This window comes from Nomia melanderi, chromosome 9 (genome assembly GCF_051020985.1).
Source record: "Nomia melanderi isolate GNS246 chromosome 9, iyNomMela1, whole genome shotgun sequence".
Lineage (NCBI taxonomy): Eukaryota > Metazoa > Arthropoda > Insecta > Hymenoptera > Halictidae > Nomia > Nomia melanderi.
This window is the reverse complement of record NC_135007.1, coordinates 6,160,668-6,186,483: the sequence shown is the minus strand read 5'-3', so window position 1 is coordinate 6,186,483 and position 25,816 is coordinate 6,160,668. Positions and strand designations below refer to the sequence as shown.

Sequence of the window (25,816 nt, the reverse complement as noted above, 5' to 3'; positions counted from 1 at the left end):
TGAATACGATACTTATTAGAATGTTAATGAAAGATAATTTAATCGTGTAATTCGAATGAAATAGTCATCGCGTTTGATGTAATTCGGTGTGCTGTGTAAGTGCATAAAATCCATAATTCAGTACGAGCAGACCTGAGAACGTTTTCTAAAAGTTATTGATGTTTTTAATCGTATACAACAATACCGATATACTACTATCGAGCCGAGATAGTTTTCTGAGAAATTTTTACTTCCGAACGAATATAGTCGTTAGATTAGCGCTTGAAGGTTACTACGAACAGTGAATGACCGAGAAGTTGACGAGTAGTTGGAAATTTTTGACTGCCACTGCAAGACCGAAATCTTTTTAACGATTTTTCTAGATAACCGCAGAATACGATGAATTATATAAGCGAGTTTCGACTAATTAATGGTAGAGAAGAAGCGTCCAATTTCTAAAGTAACTTACACTATTAACGTTTACTAAATTTTTAATATTTAAAATGGTAGATTAAACGTTTTAACATCGATTGTGTCTTATGTAATGCTATAGTATAAAATATATAGTGTATATATTTGTTATTTATATAAAAGATATTTAAATGGAACCTATCGAAAACATTAGGTTCGGGGAAAGCTGGAGAAAGCCATGTATGGGTATAAAATTATTAGATGTGCTGATGATTAATCCACTGTTTATCAATGTAGTGGCAATTTGATTCAAGTTCGGGAACGAGTGGTGTGTTTAGGAAGCATTTGCTTTATATTGACGAAAGTACTAAATCACATTGGCACAACTAATATTGAACAACTCTAAAAATGTATGGATCCATAAACCAATTATTTCGAAGGAAACACCGAAAAATTGGAAAAGAAATATTTATAGAAACGTGTCAAAAGGTACAGGTTCACTAGTCCCTATTTTCGACGCCCTGAACCGGTAACTGAAACTTATTCTTTTTTATTATCTATAATTCGTCGTTTGACTAAACAGAGTTCACGTTTGTATAAATTTGAATTCGAACATACATTTGCCATTTGTCTTTTGTTTACTGAAATGTGTTTAATTAAAACTAATGTTCATGTAACTGTCAAACATGTGTAAGTAGATTTTCATTTCGATAAACACTGTTTCACTGTGTTTCGTTTCAGCATAGGCTGAAAGATGTATGCAATAAATTTGTACGATGTAAATACTGTATATTACGAAGCAAATGGCGAGGATGATAGCGACGATGTTAATACTGCGATTATTTAATACGCTAATATGATAATAGAATTAAGTGAACGGTAGCAACGACGACAATTGTAATTAGGATAGTGTATAGTGACGAATATTAAACGGAGTATCGTTTAAAAGCGATAGTGTAATGAGATTACGATATTATTATTAGATACCTCGTCGAGAACTCGTATTATTATTTTCAATATAATTGTATTCAACAATATACAGGTACTTACACGACGATTATTGTATCGAACTGCAAGGGAATCCTGTCCTTTCATTTTTACGAAAGAAAGAAATATATGAAGCTGGAAATTTGTACGTGATCTTGTTGTTCATATTTAACCCTGACTACCAATATACAAATATTCTTATATCATATCCTATATACGATAAAAGGCAGAAATTAATATCGAATGTAATGTTCGTTTAAAAAATTTATTTTTTGCACTGTAGTGAAGCGATTTACATGCTCCATTTTTATAGGTACAGTACATCGTTGACGCATGTGTACAAAATAAACGTTTTACACTCGAGACGCCAAACAGGCAGAGTCGAATAATTAATTATCAAATCGCAGTACATAAATTCAAATACTCGTTTTTCAAATATAAAAGCTATTGTAACTTACGATGCTTGCTGTTCCATGAAAAACAGATTTAACGTTTGCAAAAAGCTTTCGCGAATTCATAAACGTCTGATGTCAAAGAAATACGAGATCGATTTGCAAGGTTCATCACGTATCTTCAATCGAGACTGAGATTTCGCGTTTCCCTCCAATTTAAAAGTACTAGAATTATTCTAGCCACATTTAATAATGGTCGTATATATCGAATTCTCATGAAAATACAGTTTCTCGTTTAAATAGACAATGCTATCGATGAAATACGAATTACCACTTTGCCAGTATATAAGACTATAGAGAAGTAACTCGAAACAGAGTTTCTTGGATACTCAAGAAACGACTAAAATTAATTTCATGTAAATAAATTATATTTTATATAGAAAAATATATGGATTTTATTTACATAAAATCGTAAAAAAAGAACAACGACGAATTGTTCCTCCGGCTGCAAAGTATATCGTCCTATCTAACGATCTATAAGATGATAGATGCTTGTGATGTGAGTGAAAATTATATGGAATGATCGACCATCACATTCTGACGACACGTTACAGTAAATATAGTAACTCTTCAGCTGTTTCTCGAGTCGTTGAATCGTTCAACTCTTTTTCCTTGGCAGCATGAGTGCCATTAGTCCCCCAACTGAAATGAAACGAAGATCTTATTAAAAATCTGTTGCATTTTCTTTTTACCGTTGATTTTTTTCTATTCCCAGCTGAAAACTTGGAATCGCTCGCGAATCTTTATTAAAATTACACTTACGAATGACCAAGCTGCCGACCAAGAAAATTGGTACTTCGCAGCTAATGTCGAGCAGCATTCCGAAAGCCAAATTGCTAGCTATCGCTCCGACTCTACCAAAGAAGGTCATCATACAGATGGCAACGGCGCCCACGTGCGTTGGAAATATGTCGACCACAACACTACCGATTACGAAATTCGCGGTGACTATTGTCAACGAGAATACGCAGGTCACCATGAGTATCTGCAGGGAGGACTTGACGAAGTAGATCGCGAACCCGAATATGCCCGCCAACAGCATGGTTGTCACTGAAAAAACAGTGGAATTAGAATTTTTAAATCACTTTGGATGAAACAGTTCAACGTACAATTGTAAAAGTATAATGTAAATGATATAGTAGAAATAATATAGTACCAAAAATATAGTACAAATAATATAGTAGAAAAAATATGGTAGAAATAATATAGTAGAAAAAGTTGAATAGTTGACAGAGATCTACTTCCATGTAATTATAAAAAATGGTAATTGTAATCAGATTTTTCATTTCTTAAATGCATTATTTGTTGTACCACCAATTTCCCCATAGAAACAAAGCTAGAAAGATTTAGTGCATCTATACACGCTTATTTATTCACCTGGTATCGTCCGACGTCCAACTCGATTTGCCAGGTAACCAGACGCGATATTACCGAGCAAGCAAAACGCGTTGATAGTTAGCGAATTAATAAAAACCATTTCGTCCATGTGAGGATTGCATTCATTAGTGACGACAGATGAATCTACTAGGATGTTGCTTAAGACTGCTTTCGGATCAGGTTCGTGCATCAGTCTGCACACGCTCACTGTTCGATTTGGATGAAGATTTTGATAGTTCTCGAAGCGATTGAAGAGCTCTGGTAACCATAAACCGAAACCATAGTATCTGAAAATTAATTAATTTATCCTGTTAAAGACTTATTGTAATTCGTAGATAAAAATTGAGTCAAGTGTACTGTAACTTAAAAAACACCTTAATGTCCGACAGATTCAGATCATAACTTCGTGAATTCGTATTGAACATTACATTTTAAACACAATTGAATGACAGAAGAAATAAAACTATTTCATTAAAAAAACTTACCCAAACATATTTGTGAAATAAATGCCCCAACTGAGAAGTGCGTATTTCAAAAGCGGCGGTGATGCAAGGCTGCGCATTTGTTGCCAAATATTTTTCACCAATTCCGTTAACACTCCTGATCCGGACAAGTTTGTCTTGTTAGCATTGATATTCACCGTTTCATCCGGCAATAGAACTTTTACCTAAATAAGGAATCTCTCTGTTTATTATGCAAATCTAACATTTGTTATGTTTCATATTCTTAATTTTAATTTAAACACTGGAAAGTCTACTTACGGGATAGTCATCCTCGTGGTTTCCAGTGTTTATTGCGTAGATTTTCTTCAAGATCTTCAAAGCTTGCTCGGTTTTACCTTGGGAGACCAAGAATTTTGGACTTTCCGGGTATCGAGTAGCTATTAGAGTCACCACTAACGTTGGAACTCCGATAATGGCTAGGAAAAGTCGCCAAGAATTGTAGACCATACCGTGGAATTGGAAAGATATCGGCAATGGGATGATTATCCAGGCTAAACCTAATGAAAGGATAGATAAAAAGGATAGACAATATTATTCCCAAACTTATGAAAAGTATAAAAAGATTTTACAAGAAAGATTTGTAGAAAAATGTTATATTTATATCATTTTTAAGGAAATTTAAGAAGAATTTACAAAATTTAAGGAAATCAATTTACCTGGCAATATTAGCCACGAAAGGGTCCAAAAGAATCCAACGTAACAAATGGTTTTCACCCTTTGTTTTTCCGCGTGGAATTCACCGAGATACGAGTAAACCAATGAACCAGGGGCTCCAATGCTGAGGAATTTGTAAAAAGAATCGTTTATAGAAAAAGTAGTATTTTTCAGTCTGCAATCAACAGACAGTCTGGTACTTAATTTTTATCATGAAAATATTTTTGTTGAATCAAACACTTACAAAAATCCACTGAGACCTCTGAAAATCAGAAGAACTTCGAAACTTTGAGACAAACTTCCTCCAATCGCCAAGATGCTGTCGCACATCATTGTCAAAAGAAGGATGTATCTTCTGCCATAGGCATCCGCGAATACTCCCCAGAAAAGAGCACTGATAACGCCTCCTAATGAACAAAAAATGGTAACATTAATTTATTAGGAAATAAATATAAAAATACCAAGTATGATTAGAAAACTAATTACACTAGTACTTTGAAAAATCATATTTTTAAATATCTCTGAAAATTACGTTGGTTCTATATATATTTTTTTTAATTTTCACATTGATATTTTATACGTTAAATGAGGTAATAAATTACCAAATAAAGTAATTATATGAAATAACTGCACCATTACGAACATACAACTTACTTACAAATGGCGCCTGCCTCTCCCGGACATAGACGCAATATTAATCGACTGTAATAGAGCGAGCAGCGAGTGGGACGTTAAATAAAAACTATTCTTCAATTTTGCTAATGAAATAAGTGCTATCGAACGTCTCTAATACGTTGCAATTAATGTGCACCAATCGAAACGAAACGTGTGCTCCTATGTTCCAATAGAACTGATCTGGTTGTGCCCGAAACACGATTTCCAACTCGCTTCCCCATCAAATTTATTTTTATACTAACACGCAGCACACAAAATATTTCCATGAAACAATAAAATAAAAATACCGAAATAGTTGAATAAAAATGATTCATACGCTATTACATAATGCACGCTTATTCCGTCTTGGCAAAAATAATTGAGAACAGTGCACCCGGAAGTCTTGTAACCGTCGAAACCGCAAAAGCCAAGCTTTTCGAGCTTTGTCCTACACTGTAGTTACAAACTTGCAAAAATTCGCCTTACCTACGAGGAACGAAACATTGAGGAGACCTTTCTGTTCGGATGATAGTTTGAGATCACACTCCGCGGATGGTAGAATGTACGCGTTAATGCCATTTTGGCATCCAACGCAGAGAAATATAGCGCCGCAAAGAAACAGGAAGCCATAGTGAAACCTCCCATACTCTGAAAAACGAGAACTAAATTGAGGATAATTTAAGTATGAGAATTTTATGGCGAAGATAGCTGAAATAATTTCCTAGTATCTTAACTCTTTAAGCCGAATTTTGTTTCCGTGACAGTAAAAAAATGTATGTAGTACAAAATTAGCAGATATCAACCTGTAAATACAAATTAACAATGTATTCAAAATTACAGTGACGTCGAACTTCCACGTCTGAGCGTATAAAAGTTTAATTTATTTAATTACTTCATTTTATTCGCTACTTTGGTATACAAAATGTATGTGACTTCGCACTTATTAATCTTAGTTCACAATTTTTTTATCAACGAGGATAGATTTAAGCATGTGTAATCCTTACCACAAAGTCTAATAGCTTTCTCGAAGTCTGCAGTTTCTTCTTTGTGTCCACGACTGTTTTCTGCAAACATATATTAATTTCAATCAATATGTTCTATTGATATATTATATTGTTACGATCATAAATGATTAATGATGGAATTTATTAACTGTTTACAGGAACAGATCGAGGAAACAGAACATGCACATCAGACGTTGATATTTCACGAAGATTTTCCGTGTAAAAGGAACAGTGTGATCCAGAATTCTTAGCGTTCTATCGGAGTCGTTTTTAATTACTATTAGCACAATCAAGATAGTGACACCGACAATTGATGGTAAATGCACAGTACGGCAAAGTCTATTAAATTTGTCTTTACGGGAGGTCAAGATAGTATTAATTCGACAACTGTTTTTCGGAAACGGCGTTTAGCCAGTTACAATAAAGACACTGAAATCGCAATGACAAAGAATGTTTCAACCTCTTGTTTCAATAATTTTTCAAGCTATACATGAATAATTTCTTCTAACTTATTTCTAAAAATGCAATCATATACTTTCGCGAACTAATTTAAAGGAACTAGAGCCACAAACTTTGCTCATAATATGGATTTTACGTCATTCTAAATTATATTCAAAAAGAATTAAACTTTTCCGAACTTTTTACCGAATAGAATTTTAGATAATGATGTATTCTATAACTGCATACACACTACGGGTGAAAAGTTTGTGACCACTTGATGTGTAAGGTCACAAATTAAAAATTACATATGTATTAAATATGTAAAATAAAATAAGAAAAATTATACATCTTTACATTTGATTAATACGCATATGTCCACGTCCTTTTATCATACGCAAGAATTCCCCGGTAAAAGTTGCTTACAAAAATGAAAGTTTTCCTTTTAATCGATGTATCGGTCCCAAACTCTTCATCCACAGTATAATTCTTAATCTCACAGCAATAGGTAAAATACGTGAAAATGGAAAATGTCTATGACAGTGAATGGTTTGGTCGAGTTCACACAGGCGAAGCTTTGGGCGTGTCGGACGAGGATCGCGCGTGCTTTTCCATTCACCTAAGCTTCATTTACGCGTGCTTTTCCATTCTTCTGAATTGAAAACACCTCGACGTCTAAATACGTCGCATTATATTGGTACAAATAGTACAAACGCGTTTACACGTCCGGACATCTAGAAATCCGTTAATCACGCGATCTAATAACAATCATTCGATCATGTTTTACAAAAGTCACGGCCGTGAGAATCTTGTCTTCCAATTTATTAGCCAGACTTACGAGAATGTGTGTTTAAGCTTCTTAAACTGTTTGCAGACGAATTACAAGGGAGACGAACATGTCACGCGTATTAATTCAATGGGATTACATAATCGTAAAACGATTTTCGAGGATCTCGATTCCACTTTAAATTTCACTGAACCTTTATTTCATATGGGATTAGCTTTAAATCTTATTTTTAAATCGTTAATACCTACATGAATCTTCAAACATTTAGACTACATGAATATTCAACGTGTAATAAAAAGTCCAATAATTATTATTATATTCTGAACGTAATATGATGTAAAGTAATTTTCTTCAATGGGAATGTCGACAAGAAATGAGATATATTTCAAAACAGAGAACACGGAAATAATGAGAAACGTAATTCGTGTACGTAAACCGGCAAATTACGGGATAATTAATAGGACAATTGTATCTTGACATTTTGGTAGGTTCCAGTGCGCATTCGTGTGCACATTGAAAAGCATGCATCTGCGGATCGTGCTCGTGCATTATTCTTTCGGCGAACAAAAAAGGAACAAACTGTCGAACGAAAATTGTCACGGTCATAATGGAAGGAAGTAATTATTGCGAGTTCGGTAATAATTGTCCCGATGATGTTTCATTGCACCTTTGATCTGCGGAGACACGCAGTGACGGACCTAGTGTACAATCCTAATTTGAAAGAGGACCGATTCCTATAAATTAATTAAGTAATTAAAATATGAATTCTATTTATTTATATTATTTCGATTGTCTTACAAAATATATAATTATTCGAAATATTGAAATTCACTGGTTTCTAATATATAATTGAAAAAAACAACAAAGTTCGATAGCGGTTATAGGTGGAAACGCTTCGATAAAAGTTATCGCTTTTTGCCGAGTCGAAGGAAATTAATTGAATTTCGTAAAATCACAAGTTGTGACGTACGAAACGTGATAAAGGACAAACGTTGATATGTCTCAATCAACAACGCGAATAAACACGTTCGGTGCTCATCACTGACGTAGAATATCTGGTATCGCACATTTCTGCACACCGAGAATGCAACAATCCAAATTTGATTACCTTCCCGTTTGACTTTTTTGTTTGAACAATTCACGTAATTGCCGTCGATGACACAAGAGTGGGTCTGGCGAAGCACGTTTATGCATATTTTTCTTCGTTGTTGGTAAATTGGTTGAAGTGATGTTCTTCGTTGTTTATACAAAATTTGGAACAGCCGAGGCCAATTTGATGGGTTAGTCAATACTCGTTAAGGAGTATTGTTTTATCACGAAGAAGTTTTTGATGAACGTACGTTTCGTAATAATATTATTGAATACCTTACTAAACAAATTGAGATTTCTTTTTTTAATTTTTCCGATGAAAAAACATTCTAAATTTCATTTTTTTGACAATTATCTGTTAATGTTCGCGAGTAGGTATATGTATTCATTACTCGCGATAAATACTGCCGATAAAGTGATGATGATTAATGAAGTAGTTGATAATTTTTATTTAAACACTATTAATCCCGTTGACATTAAATAACTACACTTCCATCGATTCGAGTTTAACGATTCGCATTGCTGCAAGTTCATTGGACTCGGTCCAATGAAGTGCAAACCAGAATGAATACGAAAATCTAATTAAAACCTAATTGAAGTTTAAAATAAACCATGTTTGTTATGCATTGATAGGAACAAAGAAATATAAAGTCGTTCGCTTATAGAAATGGAAATTTCTTTAATACATAACGATATTAAAAAAATCGATTAAGATACAGGAATGAGATATTCACTAAATGTCCAAGTAATTAGAATGCCATCTGTTCAAGTGTTCTGGCAATTTAAAAATTTATATTAAGGTTTTTCAAATCCTTCTGTGCAACATAGATGAGAGACGATAAAAATAATCCCATGAGAACCACATTTATTCACTATTTAGCAGAGTAGCATATTTATCCAATAAAAATTATACTATATAAAGAACAATAATTAGCGAATCTAATATTCAATAAACACAACAATTTCGGATTATGGGTTTACTAATTAAGCAACATTTTACCATTATACGAAAAATATTATGAAAAATTTTCTACAGTTGTATGTAAACAACAAAAAAAAGCATACCTCTGTACGACGTCAAACTTTAATTTACCATTCCTTCTCCAAATAAAATCGACATTATCCGAAATTAACACTCGTAAGCTTCTGAATATTAAACTTAATCATAAGTTTAACAGAAAACTACCAAACGGGTCAAACTGACCTATTCCTTATTTCTTCTTTTTGCAGATATAAAAAAGTTAACAGATGTTTCTTTGAGATATTAGAGACTTTGACTTAACAATATGCAAACTGAGTTCTAAATCAATTAAAGCTTCAACAGATGTACTCTTGGAGTTTCTATAGAGGAGTTTCAAAAAGTCAATTTGCTCAGTAGTTTTAGTGTTAAACATCTTCGATATCATTCCCCGAAAATATTTTGCATTTCAAGATTTCACTCTGAAAATCATGTGCACGGATATATGCCGGGAAGACAAAAATAGCGATATAACAAAATAAAATCGTAAAGCTTCAACAAAAAGTAGCTTCCAGTGCAAGACATTCCACAACGATTCACGGATCTCTCTTCACGACAAAATTGGATTTCTTCGTGGCACGACAATAACAGGCAACAACGAAAAGGGCTTAATGGTACCGGAAATCGTGCAGGGTTCCCTAAGATGAGTTTCTGATTAAATAAAGGTGTACTAACCGACTGAGAACGATAAAGACGCAATCTGGTTCACCATTGCGATTCGAGCATAGGCCGGTGTCTTCTTTCTATCGGAGCTTGGGCGAGGACTGTCGGAAAGCGGGCAGAATCCACGGTTTCCTTCACGTGTCGCGATCAAGACGAAAAACGTCCACGCGATCCACGGCTGCGTCGCTTTAAATATTGTCACGCGCTTGCACGATCGGCCAGCGGCAAGCGGGAACGTGAATCGCGAGCCCGGAAACCCTCTCTACCGATTCCTTCCTCGAAATTCACGTGCTGAACTGAACTTTTCTTACGCACCACCCCAGTATCGCAAATTATAGTGACGCGCTCGAAATTCTTTACCATTTCGCGATCATTGACGCACTGCAGATCTGTCGAAGATGTTTATACCGACCTCTTCAAGGTGCATGCGAAACCGCAAGACGATCTTTTGTTTTCTACTTTGTGTAATTAGTCGTTCTACAGTGAAGGAAGACATGGTTGGATAAAACGTGTGGCGTGAATAATCGCATATGATGAGGGATGTGAAATTGGTCAAAAGTTTGAACTCTTTTTGCGTATGGCGTATGGATTATTGCGTTCGTTTATGTAGGTTTTGAAATTTACATACTGTTCCTTATTTGAAAGAAATAAGAAAGAAGCGAATGATGATTGAGGGTAAATTTATTTGAATGGATATAAAGTTTGTTAATAGTTTAGCGATCGTGGTTGTTATCGAAAATCGAGTATGTAGTAATTAGTAGTAACAATAGAGCAACGAGATATATGAAGTAGAAAGCGTTACTTATAGAAGAATTACGTACGTTGTGGGCTGTAATTTCAGCGGAAATCGGCCAGTGGTTCCGAAGTTTCGGTTAGTACTTCATATTGTATCTGAAATAGCTTCGAACAATAAAGAACAAGTTTAAATGTAACGCTGACAAAGTTATGGAGATAACCATAGAGTTTCCTTGGTGGATTGAAGATACATATCTTTACATCTTTCCCCAAGTATAAATAGTATATAGTACGACGCTGGCCAACTTTCAGGCTGCGATAGAAGTCTATTTCAGTGTCAGCGTTGTACTAATTTCAAAAGCGAATCAACTTTTGCTCAAGAGTTCAAGAGATTTTGTAAGAAAATTCGATATTCGTTTAAAAATTGAGTAAATGAAAATAAATATGGAATAAAAGTAATTTCTTGTGTACGACAATCCCGTGTTTCTTTAAATAATCAATTCTGAGAATTCACAAACTAAGGATCGTATAAGACCAGCTCTTATCAAGAATCAAGTTGAACGATCGAATTCTCAGATACAAACTCGATTATCTTTGTGATCAACGTTAGCAATAAGAAATATGAGTTTTCATGATCTATCAATTTTTTTAGATGCTTATGACTTAGTATAACAATTATAATTGCATTATCATGAATAAACTATGAACACTGACATTGTTAGAAGAAATAACATGAAATGAAAATCATTCGGTACTTGTTACTGGAATAAGAGAATAATAGAAGGCGTGACAGCTAAATAGAGTATCGATACCGTTCCTAATTCTTCAGGTCAACGAGCCTAATTACAAAGAACCGCACCCAGGGCAAACACTATTATCGGTATCCCCGCATTTTCGTTAAACGGTATACTTGTACGATTATTGTAAAATGTTGATTTCATCAATAAAATTCTGAAATTTATAATAACAAATCTCATTTGTTTCGTCACTATCTATTAGTTCTAATAAGTTTTCTATAAATTCAATCTGAAATACAAAAGTTTTAAATGTCTAAATAACAAAAGTTTATACATTTTTTTGTTAATTGAAGTTATGTTCTATTTTGTATTACAAATACAAACATTTCAATATCAGTGTCAATTTAAATTTGTTACTTGCATAATCTGAAAAAACATTTTCATATAACGATCTTAAAATTATCGATAACTTCGGACACGCAATAAAATGGTACAACAGTGTTATATAAAAGATAATTTTTCAATACAAGGAAAACTATTCTATTCATTGATATCATTTAATGTTTAAATGCTATTATAATCTACCATTATGGAATTTTTTTATTTTTTCCAATATACATTTACAAATATACATATACAGGGTGTTAGTACAACCGAGTATAGGGTAATTTTAGGTGTATTTAGAAATGAGTTTAAAAAACGATATAACACGCGTACACATACACATTAGAAATTTCAAACTCGATGGTTTCGAAAACAAAGCGTGAAAGGAAAAAATGTTCTTCCGTTTTTTCGACTTATTTATACACGTATATAGAAGCATCCCCTGTCCGGTTGTTACCCACCAATCACATCCTGTATATAGTTACATATCTCTAAGATTTATAAAATTGATAAATAGTTATCTAAATAAGTTTACTATCTAATATCATGATTAAAAAATATATATTTACAATATACAGATCTAAAAATAAATTGAACAGATGATTATCTTCGATGGAAAGTATAAAGTATTATTTTCATATGTGAAAATACAAATTGTAAAGAACTTAGATCTTATTAAAATTTAGTAATTAAGAAACAGTTTAAAGTTCTGACACACAAAGGAGGAAGTAAGTTAACAATGTGTATTTACATGAGTTATAATTTCCGTGTAAAAACATGCATGGATGAGGTAAATCTAAGTCGATTTTTTTTATCGATGATTATAACCTCTATATACACATAACCTAACACTTTAGGTGACTATATATTTACAATGAGACTAGTTATGGTTTTTAAAAGATCTTAAATCGAATTCCATTTTTATATAATTATTTAAGAAATATAGTAAGGTTAGTAATTTATACTTTATTAGTGAAAGAGTGACAATAAAAATGTCACTGTAAATATTGATAAATATTGACTACAGTCTTCGTGATTTTATTTACAACCACTCCTAATTATCTAAATATAATGTTATAGTTTGGCAAGGATGTTACAACTTAATGCAATTGTTTGCATTATGAGTACAAAATTCACATCTCGATTATATTGGCGATTTACTACATTGTTTTCTTCAAACTCAATGAGAAGTGCATCAGAATTTAGTACTATGGCTCTTAAGGTAAAATCTATTGTTTATAAATTTACATTTATAATCGTTGATTCTAAATTATTTGTTGTTTTAAAAAGCTAAGTAAAAGTGTAATTGTTAAAGCAAAACCATGTGTTACCATCAAGTATAAAACATGTGACCTATCAGAAAAATTTCGAGACACTGAAAGAAAAGGTGCTAAGCTCTTTAATATCTAAGCTATCTAATACATCAATAATTCATAAACTTCAACAAGCTAATAATATTGATGAGTTGTTGAAACTTATAAATGTACCAAATTTGACTGAAGCTGAAATTTCGACAGTAATGAAAGCTATTATATCTTGGGTAAATGAAAACAATAAGGCTAACACAGATAAAGAAAATAAAATTGAAAATGTAAATAACAGGACTGATCCTAAATATGAGAAAGCAACATCAAAAAATAATTTAAAGACCTCAATAGATGACTCTTTATTGAAATATAAGGATCTTTCTACCTCTTCAATGATCCAGGTAACTGCGTAAAGATTATTTCTGTGTTTGATTTATTATACACTTGATTATATGTTTTATCTTATTTAGGAAGTATTAAAATTAGCAAAAGAAAAGAAGAGACAAATTAAAGAACTAAACTATTTGCTTGAGGGTATTAGAAAATTTAATGAAAAGATAAATGTACATGATTGTTCAAGCTTATTGTATAGTATGGCCACTTTGAAATATATTGATATGGTAAGATACACACAGACATACATGTAAAAATCATAAATTATTTTAAAGGATAAACAATCAGAATGATTTGTATTATAGGAACTTTGTAATCTCATTAGTGAAACTCTTATAAAAAATATCTATATATCGAATATCACTGTAACGAGATCTGTTCTATACTCTATGGCAAAGCTTAGATATAAAAATGTAAAATTTTTAAAGCATATTTGTCAACTTATCATTAATAGTGGACAGTTATACCCTACACATATTTTAAATATTATACAATCATTAGCTATGTTAGGCTTTGTTTCAAAAGAAACAGATACAGTCATAAAGGTATGTAGAAACAAAAAATAATTTATGTGAAAATATGTCAAAACAATTTTGTTGGCTTTTCAAATTATATAGATAATTCGATTAATATAATATTTATGTAACTTACTATAAAGATTTATTTGGTTATTATTAGAGATACCTGCCAGTAGTAACGATAGATTTATTGGGAATTGATAATTGGTTAAATTTTGTCTGGTGCTTAGTTCTACTAAATAATGTACAAAAATCACATATTGCATCTGTATTAAGTAATGAATTTATCAGGACATTGTTTACTGCAGGTAAGATTCTTTACTAGTCAGAAAGGATTGTATATTAATAAAAAATTAATATTTCATCTTTATTGTAGATGCACAGAAAGATGTATTACAGCAAATAAAATTATTAAATATCAATGGTGCAGCAAAATACTTGGCCACAGATTATGATGGTTGGTCCTACTTAATATGTATTAAATATTTAACACATTAAATATTACATACTTAAAACCTAGTTTCCTATATTTCTATAAAATACTATTTTCAGGACCTTTACTTGAAAAAGATATAATTCAAAATGAAGTAGCAGCATACTCCAAAGAGAAACAGAAATATGTCCTTAAATTGGAAAAAACCTTAAACTTTATGTCACAATCGCAAAATTGTTTCCGGTCAAGTGTAAATACAGGGATGGGTTTTCTATTGGGTATGTGGAACAATTTATAATATATTATTGAAGAGACAATTACGATTGGATAATATTTCAGATGCTGAGTGCTATGTAAATTCTAATTTTAACTTTGTTGACCTAAATACTGCAAAAAATGATAAAATAAACAAGTAAGTGTAAAACAAAAATTAATAACTGCTATTGCACAATACTTTTATTTTTAGATCATATTATATTAACATTGTATAAATATGTGAAATAATTATTATCGCAAATTTCAGATTGGCTATAATAATAAATGATTATAATGCCTATTGTCATGGAAATGAGGATACTAATGGCATAGTTAAATTCCAAAAAAGATTATTAAACCACAGTGGATATAAAGTGATATCAATTTCTTATAAACATTTTGGTCTAGAAGACAATCTTGTTAAACTTACATCTCTTTTAACATCCCGCATTAAAGTATCGTAAATATGATTTATTAAAATGTCATACGTAATAAATGAACAATATAAACAATGTATTTACATTTATAATTTATGTTTATTTAATTTTTCCAGTCAATATTTATATAAATTGTATATAAGTAGTAATTCGTTTAGCACTAAAGCAATGGTTAAAAACATTTTATTGTTTATTATTCTATAGTGTAATAATAAATGATTCTTTTCTACAATTGATTACTTTTTTTTCTATATGTACATTTTTATTTTAAAAAGTACAATTAAATGACAAAAATTAGATTAAAATTAATAAAAAAAACGTATATACGTACATATATAGAGGTATGTACCTACATATATTATAGATCTACCATGATATTAGCGCCATCTGTCCAATTTATAGAACTCAGTCACTAATCACACCGTCAGAGATAGAATAAATTATATAGGTATTGTGATTTAGTGAAAGGTGTACGGTTAATTTTGTGATTATTTTATCAAAAAATATTTGTTTAAACATGGTAAATATTCATTTTTCATCTTCCATGAAATTAAATTTACACGATACTTTCAGCCTGAATATTACTTCGTATGATATAGAAACTTATATTTATGTACACGTTAAAATTTTTTTAGATGCAATTTATGTTATTATTCAGTCGCCAAGGAAAGTTGCGTTTACAAAAGTGGTATGTGGCACATCCTGATAAATTGAAGAAGAAAATTACAAGGGAATTGATTACAACAATATTAGCACGAAAACCTAAAATGTCAAGCTTCTTAGAATGGAAGGATGTTAAAGTTGTTTATAAAAGGTACACTGCAATTGTATAATGTTTTATTGCTCAGTATAGAATTCTTTTCTATAAATAAATATTTATTAACTTCTTACTGGAATGAAGAATATTAATACTTTTGTTTTAGATATGCAAGTTTATATTTTTGTTGTGCAATAGAGCAAAACGATAATGAATTACTTACCTTAGAAATTATACATCGTTATGTTGAATTGCTGGATAAATATTTTGGAAGTGTGAGTATAATTTTATTTATTTGCATTGAAGAACACGTGAAAAATTGAATTCTTTTTAATAAGTATTTTCTTTACAACTCAAAGTTCAATTATATTTATATACATTTTATTAATATCTCTGTTTTCAATAATAATTTTAATTTCTGTGTTATTAGGTATGCGAATTAGATATAATTTTTAACTTTGAAAAAGCATACTTTATCTTAGATGAACTATTGGTTGGTGGCGAGATTCAAGAGACTAGCAAAAAGAATGTATTAAAAGCCATTGCATCTCAGGATTTACTACAGGAGGTTAGTTATGGGGATGTACCCATTGAGTTGTGACTTGTTTTTTTTTTTAATTGTGTTATGATTATTATTTGTTATTTTATAGTAACATACCTGAATCGTTTTAACTTGTAAGATAATCATTTATTGACTTTCAATTATAAGAAAGCTATATTTTTATAATTTTTATTGCATTTTTATAATACTTATTATCTTAATTGTACCTGCAAGCTTGTTAAAACGGTTCACACGATATGTTTAACTTTTAATAGTTGGTGTGTTACATCCTTATCAAAGTAATTGAATCAACACTGATTAAGAGGTACACAAAAAATACCAACAACCTGTTGTATGATTTGTATATGTAGCATGTTTTTGGCCTATTTATTCTAGGTAAAATAATGTGGTGTCGGAGGTATAACAAAATGATTTTTACATCGACTGATTTTATTCAATTTCAAGCATAATAAATAACATACTCTTATAAGTTCGTACACAATAATTAAAAAGTACATACCATTTAGGTATAAGAGTATAAAAAAATATTTTATAAGTGAAATATAGTAGTAATTAACAGAACATTCATAAAAATAGTATTTAAGGAAATATTATTATAAATATTTTTTTTTTAATACCATAGCAGACACTGCATTATTTCAGTGCCTAGCAGAAATGGGTTGTCATGACACTTTGTTTATTAACAGTGTAATTCTCTAAATTGCATGACGGAATGTAACCCTTAAGTTAAAATTTTGTAAGTGGAATGTGTTATTGTCTTTTTCAGTTTTTTTTTTGTATTATATGTACATTTTTATCATTTTGAACCTCTTGTGGTTTATAATTTAGTCTTGTTTTAACTTATCTAGAATTTTTCTCAATATTTAACATTGTTATATATGATGATTACTGTTGTAATGCTTAATTTAAAAATATTATATTACGAATCCTGTTATAAATAATATGTATATAGTAACATTTTTTTACTATTACTAATTATAAACATGATTCAGATTTCTTTCAATACAATTTGATTTTGAATTATTAATATATGATTAGATAATATATTGCGTAGTCAGGAAAGCATGAAAAGTGACTGATCATTCTTTCCAGTGATATTAAACGTAATGTCTACACAAGCAGTAAAATGTAGATATGATCTATGTTTAAAATACTATAAAATGTAATTTTTTTATAGCTATTGCTGTGTGCATAGAATGCTTACATGCTTATTCTTTTATTAATGTAAGTGGGCTTATATATGTTGTGAATTATTACTCATATGTACGCAACAGCATATCTGTAGTAGTAAAATTAAATTTGTATAAGTCTGTTGCCATATTTCATTTTGCTTTTAAATTTGATGAAAGTATAGAACTAGTTCTATTTTAAAGTTCCTTCATAGTTTAGGTACTTCAGATAGAGCAATTAATTGTAATTTATTGTTTTACTAAAAATCAGGTTTCATTGTATCTAGTGATATTATTTTGTACTAAAATCAGCACACCACTTGAAATTTATTCACAACAAAACTATGGTATTACTGATAAAATTTAAATTGCATAATATCTGTAACGAAGTTATTTTCTATCTTAATATTGCGTGTACATTTTAAAAATACGTTTTCAATTTCATCGGAGATAACAATAATTTATAATTTTTACAAAAAATTCTTTATTTTAATAAATAAGATGAGAAATTAGTAATATTTTTTACTCATCTATAATATTTGATATGCGAACATTTTATAATATTTTATGCTTGATATGTATGTTAAAATATGTTAGAATATTTCTTAATAATCAGTTCCTTTGATAACTTTTGCGTATATTTAGAACTTCTTTGCACTAAGTTTACACTTGCCATTGTACTTATTCTTATTTTTAATATTTTATTTTGATAAAAAGTTGTCTACAAAATATTACAACTTATATTATCTATTTACTGCATAAAAAATTATTTTTAAAAGAAGTTTCTATTAAGATAAGTAATTTGTAAAATTTTCATTATTATTGAAATTAAACATTTTGGTATAACATTTAAGGGATATTATTAAAGTATTTTTTAATGATATTCTTACACACAAACGATTTTCATAATAGATTGAGTATTGTTCACAGTATTCGTAAAATTCTTATTTACTAGATTAACAATATATTATTGATTTTTAAGGTCTATTTCTAAAAATTATATTTTTATTTTCTAAAAATTATATATATTAAAGTGATAATTACTTTGTTATCTACTTTATTTACATCTACAGTTTTGATTAAATAATTTTTAAATACTTTTGTAATGTTTACTAAAACTTACTTTTTATATAACAAGTAATTTGATAACAGTATTCCTAAAATGTTTATAATTAATTATATCTAGTCCCTGAAAATTCTTATTTATTTCTATTTTTAGTATCACTATATAATAACATTTTCTAATGCTGAAAATGTATTTCAGTTTCTTTGCGAAGGAAATAAGTTAAATTTATTTTTCTTTTAATGCATAGGAAAGCAATTTAAATGCTTGTCTACTTTCAGTGGTATTATCATGCTATTATATGAAAAAAATATATAATGCTATGGAAATGCTGTTGTTTATAGTTAGTTGTTGAAATGTATGTATATATTTTCAAGTTATAATAAATATTAATCATTATCAATTATATTGATGGTATAATTTTATATAATGTTATTGATCATAATCCACACAGTAATTTTGAATAGTATTAATAAGTGCCTATGTACGTTTCTATTTTTGATACATAGTTTAATCGCATGAAAGTTATATTTTAATGAACATTCAGGATATTATTCTAAATATAATCTGAAAAACCAAGGAATACATTTAGTTATAAGCATTTTTACATTAAACCAAGGTCATATTTTAAATGTAATCAATTATTGTATACATTTAGTCATACTATAATTTCATTTAGATAATATACTTAGATAAAAGATTAGAAATAGAAAATATATTTAGCTTATACTCGATACATACTCAATACTTAAGGCAAGTGTTTTGTTTAGTTTTATATATTTGTACTCTGCATTTATATTGTATACGCCGCGATTTTTTTCAGTTTTTACATAAAACAAAATTAAAAAATTGCCTAGGTCCTTGACAATAATTATGATTTTAATCGTATTATGAGCATATATTCTAATATAAAAGTTCTACTAATTGCTTGAAATTTAATGAAATATTGTATGATTACTTGTTCATTTTGTACACAAATGTATGTAGAAAAAAATTCTTATTTCTATTTTTATTTGTTAAGAAAGTGAAGATATATTTATTTCTTTTTTAAAACGTGTAAGCGCGATATTTACTGTTACTTCTTTTTTATTTAATTTTGTTTTAGTAACAGTTAATGCAGAACTACAAGGTATTTTGTATAATAAATTTTTAATGCAGTTTTTAATTTATAGAATATAACACTATTGTGTAATATATTCGATGCTGTAAAATCGGTAATAAGATTTAGATCAACATTATTGTTCCATAACTAAGGACATATCCAGAAATACACTAAAGATTAGCTAGAATATTTGTTTGTTTGTGGAAGGATGAAGCTGTGGAAGGTGCTCTGCGGGAGATAGGGCTTTTGTAGGTGCTGCATTCTTGCATGCCCTTCATGGCCAATGCGACAACCCACATGAATCAAGATTTGGATCAAGTTCACCCGCTGCATGATGCCATCATACATCTCTACTTTTTCTATAGTTATTGAACATCAGTCTTTTACTTACCATTGACAACCCTTACAAATCTAGTATATAAACCCATATATTTTTATATAGGCAAATATTATGGCACATACAAAAAGAGTAATATATATGCATATATATAAATATATATATATATTAGCTCATAGAAGCGTTGTTAGTAACAAGATTATTTCTTATTTTATCATTTAGCAGAAATTAGTCAACAATGTAGTTTAGTCCCATATTATGGCAATAAAGTTAATTGTATTTAAACGGCCATAAATTATATGTGGGTACAACACACAGAAATTATTAGATAGTGTTTACATATATTTAATTATATAAGAAATTATTTTCTCACATTTTGTATAGTACTCTATATTTGTGTACTTGAAAATATTTATTCTGATATTTCATTAGATGAAACCTTGGAGATATCACATCTGTACGTGTGTATGTGTATATACATAAGCAGTGTCAATTTTTAATGTCACAATTCTAACACAGTATAAATTAATATCCATAATAAAAGTATACAATGGAATTTTTATACAACTGTACACGGAATAATTGTATATCACCTTTTCCATGTAATTAATCCAATTTATGTATTTACTTGTATAATATCTGTACTTTCAGGTTTTATTAAGGTACTTTTTCAACTATTTTTCCTTCTTTAAAAGTGCTACTAGGATCGTTATTATTTGTTAGGAAGGTATTTCATTAAAATTGGTCAAGTTTATGATATGCACATCCGTTTAACCGTAAGCACAGAAATATTCTGTGCATAGCATGCAACACAGACATTTCTTTTGAATGATGCTTAAGCATTTCAAACGAGGCAATAAATAAATATGTGCTTTGTGCAGCTTTGTGTATCCATACAAGTATATACTGTTATATGAAAAGGGTTCAGTTCACCATTTGAAGCTGCATCAAGAAGATTACTTAATTGCAAAGTAGGTATGTGTATACTTATATATTTTCATTACTGTATTCTTGCATTATATGATAAAGTGCAGCATCAAAGAAATTGATCCCTCTTCATATATACTTAAATATATCTTTTTACATAAATTTTAATTTAAAAACACTAATTATGTGTTTCAGGATGAGACTCCACAAGGATTCTTTGAGGACCATGGTTTGGGATAATATTTTCTAGACAATTTGTCACACTTAAAGTAAGTGGACTTACAATGATCATCCAACATTCCAGAATTGTATTTACCATATACTATGTTTACTACTACATTTAAGAGTATAGTGCTGAAGACATCTTAATTAATCAGACTTAATTTTTTTAATTAAATTAATACTTATAATAAACGAGTACAATATTATCATAGATAATTATAACTGCTTCTTCAGTATCATTAATTTTTCCTGTTGAAATAATAGCAGTTCTACATGACTTGATATTATGTGCATATTTTTTATAAGGTGCTCGTAGGATATTGAGTTATATCTAATCACTTTTCGAAACCAAACTATGCACATGCATTTTAAAACTGTGTACACTTTTCTAATTTTTTAATCAGTAATTATATTTTTGTGTCTTATGTAAAAAATAATCAATAATTTTCACTTGAAAACTTTTCTTCAAATTTAAAGAATTGTATCAAATTCCTCAGATAAAAATATGTTCAAGTGATGAAATTCAGTCTATGAATATAACAGTTGAAATGCTAGAAAATTAATTAAAACTTTAATTATTCCATTTCTCAATCTACCTTGGACAATAATTAAACGATTCAATTATAAGAAATACTACATAAAAATCATTGTTAACAACAGAAGATTCTTGTTAACAGATATATAATTGTTGATTTAATTTTATTAAGCTACAATTAAGCAAATTACACAGGTAAGAAAGTCGAAGTTTCCAAGAAGCAATTATAATTTTACAGTCAAATAATTATCTTTTCATTTTATGATAATACTATCTATTTTTAAATAAAAATTAATTGTACTATCTTATAGTTTTCTTCAATATTATCAATCTATTAATGTCATACTAATTATATATAAATAGAAACAGGTATGCAGAAACTTTTAAAAGACTATTGCAATTAAATGTTTTATTTAAGTGCACAATTTTAGTATTACATAAAGACACATAAATATTGTCTTGCGTATTTACATATTATTTTACATTGTCTCGTTTATTCGCCTTTAATTGTTGCTTGAAAATTGTTCGATTTGAAAGAGGGAAAACAGTATTTATTTAAATGTGAATACATTTCTGTAAAACGTTTCGCATGTTTGACAATGTAAGGTAATGCAATGTCTAGAATCCAATTACATCGCAAGTCCTTCATAAACGCATATGTTTTAAGTAATTAGTTCGAACGTATCCAAACTTCTAATTTGTAAGTTAATAGATTTTCATGCAATTGTACATTGCGCAAAATGGTTGACGATTCAAAATGGTCGTAACTGCAATAACTAATAATATTTTAGTATTCGTGTTACAGTTCTATTATCTTACAAATTAAAAAATTAATAAGTTTATAGTTTATTTACGTCATGCATTTAACCATAAAAAATATGAGAATAGTTATCAGATTTTGGATATACGTGACTGTAAAAACTGAAATCTGAGCATACGCCCAATGGTAATTATGCTCCGACAAATAGACTGGTACGAATTAATTCTATTTGGTTGAACAAGTTTTTCTTGTTGCTCTGCTTTGAGGCACTTTCATTTGTGGAAAGTCAATTATTAAAGCATTTGTCAAATGATTGCGGGAACGTTTCATTGGATCGTTTTCTAGATTAGAGATTACTGAGGATGTCGGTTTCACTGAAATATTATTATCACGTTGTTTACGAAGATGTCCATGATCCTGTTAATTATCATTCCTATAGCAAGATATTTTTGCAAGTTCTGATCGCGTTGATCTTTCCTATACGTCATGGCAAAAAAAGATGTAATCAATATTAGATGAAACTCTCACGTGAAAAATATGTTTGAAAAAGAATATTGTTCGTTGAATGTTTATTCATAGTATTGATGCAAATTAATACGGGAATAGGTGTTATACATATCTGAGATATCTACATATATATTCGTTGTCCATTCATCTTAAACTCTTTCGAAAAGTATTATTTTCTTTCCATCAATCGATGGAAATTCTATTAAGATGTTACTGAAAAAGTTTTATTCTAGCTTCCCGATGCGCCGAAGAAACTTTCTAATTAACGTTTTCCTTTCACATAAAAAAATTCCGTGTTCAGGCGTTCGGTGTTGATCTTAAGAATCGATAATTATAAAGTCTTACTTTAATAATAGATTTTTAAAATTACGTGTTTTGAAATCTGAGAAAATTTTCAGTATTTTGTAAAATATCCGGGCGATATTAATGTGTTCTTTTCAAATTCGATATGCTTGAAACAATCAAGAATGATTTTGTTTTTTTGTGTTTGTTCATAAACATTCCAATATTTTTGTGCTATGCAATATATACATTTGAACGACAAAAATATGTACTTAATCGAATATCGGAAATATCTTGAAAATTACGATGGAATATATTGCCTGGACATTCTACTTCATGTTTAATTTTAATTGTAACGCATGAACGTTGGCATAAGGTTTCACCAAACGAACTATAGTTTTAGTTGAAGGAAACAATGGCTATGTTTAGTTAATGTATGTCATGTACTTTGAGTTTAAATATTTAATTGTGACGTACGTGAAGTATAATTGTTAAACATTTTTTTCTGTACGTTTAAATACTTTTGTATGCAGTGTTGCTTTCGGCACATACGTTCGATGTTCTTGTTTGTTCAACATTTATACTTATATACACGGTACTATTAAAGTTTTTATTGGGCGACGTTACATACAGTTCTTTCACGCAATCAAAAGTAGCGATTAAGTGCGCGAATTTGTTAGAATCGGCGATACAGCTGGTTATTAAACAGATTTACGAACACTACCAATGTTAAGCGTATGAACGTGTAATACGATAATTATATGAATGTTGTATTGAAAAGACGATGCTTTGTGCTCCGTCCATAATAAACCCTGTAATGCAAGAACATAGATGCTTTCATTCAATTTTCGTGATAGCAACGTAATACTTTAATGTTTTGTTACAGGATCGATGTAAGTATTACTTAATCATTATATTTCTATTTCTTAATATTTTACAATTTTTGTTATACTTCCTCCAAATAAGGCAGGCAATTGTTTCTTATTTAAGGTATAATTTTGATTTTCATTTTAATATTTTCTAAAGGATCTTCTATTTTTAGAAAAACAAATTCCAAAAATCGTATAAAAAATACGGCCTGTTTTCTATCCATGCTTTTTATAAACAAATTGGGTTTTTCATTGGGACCGAAAGTTCCTCCGGTTCCACAATGTGGTCCGTTTTTAAAATTTATTCTGATGGTCGGCGGCAAACTGCAAGTTTCAGTAAATCGATACGAACGTCCTATATATTTAATTTTATAAATCAAGTCCTTGTCTGGGCATGCATTAAACTGTTGAATGAAGAGAATAAAGTCAACACGAGCACAACACGCATCCGGTATTGAAAAAGACTATACACCTCGGCGCTGTCGAGATTCTCGTCATAAACGTTCGCAGGACGTATCGTGAATTATATACGTATTTCAAGGTTTCCCGCAATAGTGGATGAATAACAATGGCATCGCGTATAACAATGTTGCATTATTTAGTAAAGTGAAACGGTCATTCCATACGATGAAGTTAATAGAAGTCATTGTTACTACTTTTTTAGCTAAAGGGTAAAAAGTTTTCATTCGAGAAGTAGCCTAGTAACAATTTACGAACGTTACATACTTTTTTATCGGAGGCTCATAATTATTTTGATAAAAAAAATAGATACTGTTGAAATTTTAAGCTTAAATAGTTGTGGCATTTATAATAGTATAAGTAATCTTTTTTTCATATAAAATACTAACAGCTAGCAACTCACAACGAAAACAATATTTTTACCATGCTCCTCATTTTCGTACCCATTAATACATCACATGTCACATTTTCTATGACCTTTCCTTTACATATTTAACAAAATATTCAGTCCTCTAATACAAAGTTCATAATTCACCGAAGCTACGACAAACATTGGCATTATTTAATTCAGTGACATCTAAGTCCATTTTGTAATTTCCAGGACTTAGTCCGCCAATTCCAGCCAAAGGAAACAATTCTTAACCGTTTTATCGAAAAATAATTTAGGTGAACTCCATTCGCGATCGCCAGTGTGGATTTACCCTATGAACCTAATTCCCTAGTAATTACAATTCCGAGAGACCGGACGTTCAGTCGAGGAATCTTCCCCCGTAATCTTGAATTACTTTTCAAGCATAAAAGGGTGAAAGCTAGAAATATCGATCGAGCCGCGTCCAAATTTAAAAAAAACCTCGGACTTCAGCCGCCATTAGCGTGGTCGGTCCGGCGATTCCAAGAGGAACCAGGTACTTATATACAAGGACTGAGAATCTCATGGAAAAGCCGTGGAGCCAAGGAAATTCGTGAGAGGACGAAAGAAGGTTGTCCGTTGAGCGATTCGTCGCGAAATGGCTGCACGCGCGTCGAGTTGCGCGTCGAGAAGCGTCGTCG

The 25,816-nt window shown here is 30.2% G+C and overlaps 3 protein-coding genes across 8 annotated transcripts; 2 read left to right on the top strand and 1 right to left on the bottom strand.

Moving 5' to 3' along the window:
* Positions 1-1,626: 1,626 nt before the first annotated feature.
* LOC116434025 (synaptic vesicle glycoprotein 2C) lies at positions 1,627-10,291 on the bottom strand. The gene is made up of 10 exons (XM_031992732.2): positions 10,029-10,291; positions 6,022-6,081; positions 5,504-5,665; positions 4,608-4,770; positions 4,366-4,487; positions 3,968-4,206; positions 3,692-3,873; positions 3,207-3,493; positions 2,592-2,879; positions 1,627-2,471 (listed from the first exon to the last, which is right to left on the bottom strand). Exons 1-10 carry the CDS (start codon positions 10,063-10,065, stop codon positions 2,428-2,430), a joined length of 1,584 nt encoding a protein of 527 aa, XP_031848592.1. The 5' UTR covers positions 10,066-10,291; the 3' UTR covers positions 1,627-2,427.
* A 2,026-nt stretch (positions 10,292-12,317) lies between these two features.
* On the top strand, positions 12,318-15,388 carry LOC116434031 (uncharacterized). 3 transcript variants are annotated; one of them, XM_031992753.2, is made up of 10 exons: positions 12,318-12,600; positions 12,953-13,094; positions 13,188-13,580; positions 13,650-13,799; positions 13,878-14,117; positions 14,251-14,398; positions 14,467-14,547; positions 14,643-14,801; positions 14,863-14,935; positions 15,047-15,388. In XM_031992753.2, the coding sequence occupies exons 2-10, from the start codon at positions 12,963-12,965 to the stop codon at positions 15,240-15,242; spliced, it is 1,572 nt and encodes a 523-aa protein (XP_031848613.2). In that variant the 5' UTR covers positions 12,318-12,600; positions 12,953-12,962; the 3' UTR covers positions 15,243-15,388. The 3 variants fall into 3 exon arrangements, with proteins under 3 accessions (XP_031848613.2, XP_031848612.2, XP_031848614.2); XM_031992752.2 differs by lacking the exon at positions 12,318-12,600 and adding an exon at positions 12,653-12,822 and having other exon boundaries at positions 15,047-15,381; XM_031992754.2 differs by lacking the exons at positions 12,318-12,600; positions 13,878-14,117 and adding an exon at positions 12,653-12,822 and having other exon boundaries at positions 15,047-15,381.
* A 184-nt stretch (positions 15,389-15,572) lies between these two features.
* On the top strand, positions 15,573-24,264 carry AP-1sigma (AP-1 complex subunit sigma-2). Of its 4 annotated transcripts, none has more exons than XR_012999429.1 (6): positions 15,573-15,735; positions 15,851-16,029; positions 16,139-16,247; positions 16,403-16,540; positions 20,076-21,176; positions 21,328-24,264. XR_012999429.1 is itself a non-coding variant. In XM_076370901.1 (5 exons), the coding sequence occupies exons 1-5, from the start codon at positions 15,733-15,735 to the stop codon at positions 21,370-21,372; spliced, it is 474 nt and encodes a 157-aa protein (XP_076227016.1). In that variant the 5' UTR covers positions 15,573-15,732; the 3' UTR covers positions 21,373-24,264. The 4 variants fall into 4 exon arrangements, 1 of the variants encoding a protein (XP_076227016.1); XR_012999428.1 differs by having other exon boundaries at positions 20,076-21,180; XR_012999430.1 differs by having other exon boundaries at positions 16,403-16,838; positions 21,087-21,180.
* Positions 24,265-25,816: the final 1,552 nt, after the last annotated feature.